The 6,294-nt window shown below is 48.3% G+C and overlaps 1 protein-coding gene across 5 annotated transcripts in view; it reads left to right on the top strand.

Annotated features, from left to right (window-relative positions):
• The first annotated feature begins 1,051 nt into the window (after positions 1-1,051).
• LOC100956090 (protein transport protein Sec16A) overlaps positions 1,052-6,294 on the top strand; it is a 23,343-nt gene continuing 18,100 nt past the window's right edge. For 4 of the 5 annotated variants that reach the window (XM_023516182.1, XM_023516181.1, XM_012808273.2 and 1 more), the window contains exons 1-9: positions 1,052-1,188; positions 1,799-1,860; positions 1,958-2,096; positions 2,489-2,734; positions 4,054-4,151; positions 4,523-4,604; positions 4,817-4,934; positions 5,115-5,226; positions 5,416-5,521. In XM_023516182.1, coding sequence (XP_023371950.1) covers positions 1,183-1,188; positions 1,799-1,860; positions 1,958-2,096; positions 2,489-2,734; positions 4,054-4,151; positions 4,523-4,604; positions 4,817-4,934; positions 5,115-5,226; positions 5,416-5,521 — 969 coding nt within the window. In that variant the 5' untranslated portion in view covers positions 1,052-1,182. The other variant, XM_023516183.1, reaches the window with a different exon arrangement.

Here is a 6,294-nt window from a genome sequence, read left to right as displayed (position 1 = left end):
TGGGCTCAAGCGAGTCTCCTGCCTCCGCCTCCCAAGTAGCTGGGACCATAGGCGCCTGCCACAACACCTGGCTATTTTTTGGTTGCAGCCATCATTGTTGTTTGGTGGACCCAGGCTGGATTCAATCCCGCCACCTTGGGTGTATGTGGCTGACGCCTTAGCCACTTGAGCCACAGGCGCCAAGCCTCCACTGTGCGTTTCTGAAGGGTGATTCTGAGTACAAGCATCCTTCCAGGCTCTTGGGTAGCCCCCATCATGTTTGCAATGCTGCCCAAAGGCTGAATAGTTTGGAGGGAGCGTCTTATACCCTTTGGAAAGCTCCTGTTCCTAGACTTACTGCACATGGCACATTCTAACTTCATCTCTAAAATGCTTGGCTAAATGCTATTTGTTGGAAAACTGCAGAAATACAGTAGAACCTCTGTAAGCTGACCACTCAAGGGACTGTCACAAACTGGCCAATGTATGGAGGTGGTCAGCACAGGGACTTAGTCTTCTGTGCTGACACTCACTTGTGGTCAACTCAAGGAGGTGGTTAATGTAGGGAGGGACCCTGTGAAGGGTCTGCTGTGCATGTAAAGTTATATAGAATATAGCAGCAGGCTTACTTTCTTAAAATATTAGGTCAATTAAAGAACTTGTTGTTTTGTTTCTGAGGAAGAGTCTTGCTGTTTCCTGGGCTAGAGTACAGTGGTGCCATCACAGCTCACAGCAACTTCAAACTCGTGGGCTCAAGCAATCCTCTTGCCTCAGCCTCCCAAGTAGCTGGGACTACAGGCATCTGCCATGACACCCAGCTAGTTTTTTGTATTTTTTATAGAGATAGGGTCTTGCTGTGTTGCCCAGGCTAGTCTTAAGTGATCCTTGCAGCCTTAAGTGATCCTTGTGTCTCAGCTTCCCAAAGTGTTCCCAAAATTATGTATGTGAACCACCTTGCCCAGCCAATGATTATTAACTTTGAATTGAAAATCTAGGCATTAATCTAGTTCAGATGCATTAAAATGTGACAAGCTGATTGTTTTTATTTCAATTTACTTAAATATAGTTCCATCAAGACCAACTTCTCCTGAGAAGTTTTCAGTGCCTCACATCTGTGCCAGGTTTGGTCCTGGTGGCCAGCTCATTAAAGTGATTCCGAACCTCCCTTCAGAAGGACAGCCTGCCCTGGTGGAGGTTCACAGCATGGAGGTACGGCCTGGTGCGAGCACAGTGCCACTTGTGCTCTGTGCTTTACCGCTGTTATCTTCACCTGCCAATCACTAGCTGTGGACTTACAACTTTAGAAAATGTTTATTCCTGTGAATCTTCAGTTTGTAGGCTTTTTACTCTGGGCAAACCATTTTCCTCCTAGATGTCAGTGTTTCAGCATCTGCGTCGGGTGTTAGACTTGGTGGTATTGCATTTGCTGCTTCTGTCTTAGTTCATATTTTTTGACTTTAGGGATGTTTGCTTTTCTGGGGTGCTGCTGCTCAGTCCAGTGGTGGGTAGACCACGTACTACTGAGTTCAGGGAGGTGGGCAGGCATCCTGTCCTGCAACCCCGGCTGGCCTCTTCTGTTGCATGTGTTGGGGCCCTGCTTCAGAGTTTGGGGAGAAAAAAGTGGATCTTACCACCTGCCATTTGAAAATCCTTGTCATAGACCAGACTTTGTGCCTTTACCTCCTCATGGGGAGACCTGCTGCCCCTGAGGGATGGTGTCTAACTCAGTCTCCAGTGCAGCCCGCAGACATGGCTCAGGCATTTGTCACATGCTGGCTGTGCTGGCCCTGAATGAGCAGTCTGTCCCCTCTTCTTACAGACTTTGCTGCAGCACACAGCTGAGCAGGAGGAGATGCGGGCATTCCCAGGGCCTCTTGGCAAGTACGTTTCTCAGTGGGCCTTCCCTAATGTCTGCACGTGCCAGTTGCTGAGATTGCCCCCAAAGACACAGCTGTTCACTGTGTTTGTTCCTTTGCAGAGGTGATACCCATAAAGTGGACGTCATTAACTTTGCACAGAACAAGGCTACAAAATGTTTGCAGGACGAAAATTTAATTGACAGAGAATCTGCAAGTCTTCTGTGGAATTTCATCATTCTTTTGTGCAGACAGAATGGGGTATGTTTATTTTTGCTTCGATCACATTTCTCTCTTGGCTTTTCCTCTCAGGGGCTCCTCAGTCCTGCAAAGGAAGTGGGCTAGACCCACGTCCCTGGCTTTGGCGGTGGGCAGTGCTGCCATCAGGGGCTCCTGTAGGATGGAGCATCTCAGCAACAGCATGAGGAGGAAAGGGCCACTTGGTTTGGGGCGAGTTGAGGTTTTAGCCCAGCTGTTGTTAGCCTTTTGGGGGGATTGTGGGTCAGTCTGTCATGTCCTGAACTGTGCCCAGGTGTGTGCCTGTGGTGATATAACATCCTCACCTGACCTGTTTGGGTACTCTCTTGTCGCCTCTCTGGGAATTTTGTCCTGATTAAGCCTGTGTGCTCCTTCCTACCCCATTACCCTTATAGACCGTGGTGGGAACCGACATTGCGGAGCTCTTGTTACGAGACCACCGAACAGTGTGGCTCCCAGGGAAGTCCCCCAATGAAGCGAACCTGATTGATTTCACTAACGAGGCAGTGGACCAAGTGGAAGAGGAAGAAGCTGGTGAGGCGCAGCTCTCCTTCCTCACGGATAGCCAGCCTGCTGCGGCCAGCACGCTGGAGAGGGAGACGGAGCGATTCAGAGAGCTGCTGCTCTATGGCCGTAAGAAGGTGAGCTGTTCCCGTGTCGATCACAGAGCTCCCAGGTGTCTTCTGAGTACTCCCTGGGGAAGGCAGAGCTCAGCTCTCAGGCCCATCGGCCGTGTCCTGGATCTGACTGTTTCATGAGCTGGCCGGTCCCTTATATGTCCTCTCTCTAAAGGGGCAGATGTTAGTTTCCGTCTAGGTATTGCCAGTGTCTGGACTTCACGTTCTGTTTTCAGTTTTTCAACAAGTAAACTTGTGTGTTGAGCACGGGCCTTGTCCCTGCCATGTACCGAGTCTCAGAGTTAAAAGTGTGCAGGAGATAAGCCCATTCTCACAAAGCTGGGACAGGGGCTGGAAACTGGGAGGATGTGCCAGGCATGTGCCAGTCAGAGGCTTATTGCAGTGAAGGCTGCAGGCAGTGGAGAGTAGGGGGTGTGCCGCTGAGCAACTACAGTCACATTTGTGTGGGGGGACATGGGTACCAGAGTTTGTGCTGTGGACACTCCTGCTCACGCAGAAGGGAGGGAGGGACTGAGCCTGCTCTGGAAAGGGGTGTCCAGAGCGAGTCTGCTGAGATAGCATAGGAGGGGGCTCTAGGATGGATGACGTCCATTCTGAGCAGTAGGGATACCTGATAAGCCTAGTGTTCTCCATGCTTGTGTATCCCAGTAAACTCAGCAAGGCCATATCTGATTGTTATGAATTTAATATGGATATTTTACAACTGTTTGAAATCTGTTAGCTTTTATTATATTTACCTCTATTGCAAACCGTTTTCCTCTTAGCCAGAAGTTCTAAATCAAGGGGATCCAACTTTTTCCCCTCTGTCACACACTGGACGACAAACACTAATGAAAGCTGATGAGCAGAAAAGTCCACACGTACTTTTCATCATTTCTGCCACATAGATAAGAAAAACATCCTCAAATAGTCAGCAAGTGGCCCTCAGGCCGCAGGTTGGACAGCCCTGTTTAAAGTGTACCCCAGATTATCTCTGGAGCTGCTGTCTGTGCTGGACAGTGTCTGACTGGCCTCCCGGCATCTAGAGTTGGGAGTGCTCTTTGCCATAAGGCTTTGCACAGTGGACAGGACAGTGTGGGGACAGCGGCACTTCTTAGTTGTCCCTGGCTGTTTTCATGCTGAAAATGAATAATAAAAGCAATATACATCTACCACAGGGACTTTGGAACTAGGGAAAATGATAAAGTACTGGGTTTTATTTAATCTCAGAACTGCCTTTAGCTTGTTTGTCTCTCAATCTGCCGTCCTCCCTTTCTCCTTTCCTGTCAGTGGGCGATGACACGTGGCAGTTTTCCTCTGTTACTTCTATCACTGCTTTTCAGGATGCCTTAGAGTCTGCGATGAAGAATGGCTTATGGGGTCATGCTCTATTACTTGCAAGTAAGATGGACAGCCGGACACATGCCCGAGTCATGACCAGGTATGGGACCTCCTGGCGTGGCTGGCCTGGCGCAGAGCAGTCAGCTCCCTGCAGCACACAGGTGCTGGTGGCTTTCATTGATAGCAGGCAGGTTTCATTCTTGCTGTCAAACACAGACTCGGGCCTCCTTGACCCTCCTCACTGGGTTGTATTGCCAAGGGTTTTCAAATTCCTTATACTAAATGAATGGTTTTTAACACTATCTGTAAAATCTCAGTGAATTTCTTCATCTTTATGGCTTTTTTTTTTTTAATTGAAACATGTCTACTTTGCTGAGGTTAAATATAAGTCTAATCACTAAATAAAAGGGCTAAGATCAGACTGTTTTAAAACTGAGCTAGAATTAGGTCTTTGTTTTTATGTCTCCCTAGGTTTGCCAACAGTCTTCCGATCAATGACCCTCTACAGACTGTCTATCAGCTCATGTCTGGGCGGATGCCCGCTGCATCCATGGTGCGTGATGGCTTATGGTGGCTTCCTTTTCTATTTGGAGTCTGCTCCCATAAACCACTCTTCCCAGGATGGAGAGTCCTGTGCTTCTGACCTGAGATTGCTCACTAGTGCTCAGCCATTATGGGTTAAAGCCACGTGCTCTTCCAAAGACAAGGATCTGTTTTGTTTTCTCTTCCAGTGATAAGGGTCTGATTTTTTCCCTCTAATTTTAGTGTTGTGGAGATGAGAAGTGGGGAGATTGGAGGCCACACCTTGCTATGGTCTTGTCCAACTTGAACAACAACGTCGACGTAGAGTGTAGGACCATGGCCACGATGGGCGACACTCTGGGTAGGTCAGGTGCTGGGGCAGGAGGTGGCTGCGGCGGTAGGCTGCGAGGCCTCGTGGATGTGAGCTGTGACGCAGCCTTTCCTTCCCTGGCGTGTCTTGTGGCATCTTCCTTCAGCTCCCTTTGGTTTCTGGGAGGATTCGCAGGGAGTGAGGCTTGGCCTGTTTTGTGTCCCTCTGTAGCTTCGAAAGGTCTCCTTGATGCTGCCCATTTTTGCTACCTTATGGCCCAGGTTGGATTTGGGTTTTATACCAAGAAATCTACGAAACTTGTCTTAATTGGATCAAATCACAGGTAAGAAATCCAGTAAACGTAGTGTATGTTTTCCTTTGAGAAGATGAAAACTTCCTCTCCTTCAGTTAATTCAGAGGTGGCCTTGAGTCTTTGTCACCTTGTAGGACACATGTCAGAGTGACTGCTCCAAGGTTGACAATGCCAATAACTGGCCATTTTTTCAAATCCAATAATTCATTTCCTTGACAGTTTGCCATTTTCAAAGTTTGCAACCAGTGAAGCGATTCAGAGGACCGAAGCCTATGAGTATGCGCAATCCCTGGGGGCCCAGACACACTCTCTGCCCAGTTTCCAGGTGAGCAGGGTGACGTCGGCCCGCAGCTTTCCTGTGACAGGGGACAGTCAGTGCTGACGAGCTTTTGGTGGTTCTTTTTTTTTGAGTTCTTCCACAAAAAATGCTGTAGTTTTGGGGAAATCTTGGGAAGACATTTTATCTACAATGCTCAAAAACTAATTGAATTAAGAATTTTTATTTACTTTTTGGGTCTTAATATTTTAGACAACAAAAACCTTAAGTACTTGATTCCATGTACTTTATATCAGTTATTTGTAGTATTTGTGATCTGGCGCAGTGCATTGGGGGGCATGTAGAACATGGTGTCTCTCACTGAAGCATCAGCAGAGATGCTCAAGGCAATCTGGAGTTGTGAACAGGCTGTGGCCTGAGCATCCACACCTGTTGCCCTTGTGAGCCTAGTGGCTCTACTGAAGGTGTTGGGGGAAGCAGGGTGAGTTTCTCAAAAGCTAGTTATTCACTTGGGGTGGGGGCTGGTGCCTGGTTGCCATGTGTGGTGGGGAGATGGTGATAAATGAAACGTTGAGCATAACTACGGCTTATAGGGGATCTCAGAAAGATGGGCTGTGGGACGGTGAGCTGCGTGTGTATGAAACGTGGAGCATAACTACGGCTTATAGGGGATGTCAGAAAGATGGGCTGTGGGACAGTGAGCTGCGTGTGTATGAAACGTTGAGCATAACTACGGCTTTAGGGGATGTCAGAAAGATGGGCTGTGGGACGGTGAGCTGCGTGTGTATGAACGTGGAGCATAACTACGGCTTATAGGGGAT

The sequence above is a fragment of the Otolemur garnettii genome, unplaced genomic scaffold, assembly GCF_000181295.1.
Source record: "Otolemur garnettii isolate 467f Iridium unplaced genomic scaffold, OtoGar3 scaffold00087, whole genome shotgun sequence".
Taxonomy (NCBI): Eukaryota; Metazoa; Chordata; class Mammalia; order Primates; family Galagidae; genus Otolemur; species Otolemur garnettii.
The sequence above is the reverse complement of the archived record's forward strand: the minus strand, read 5'-3'. Positions and strand labels throughout refer to the sequence as shown.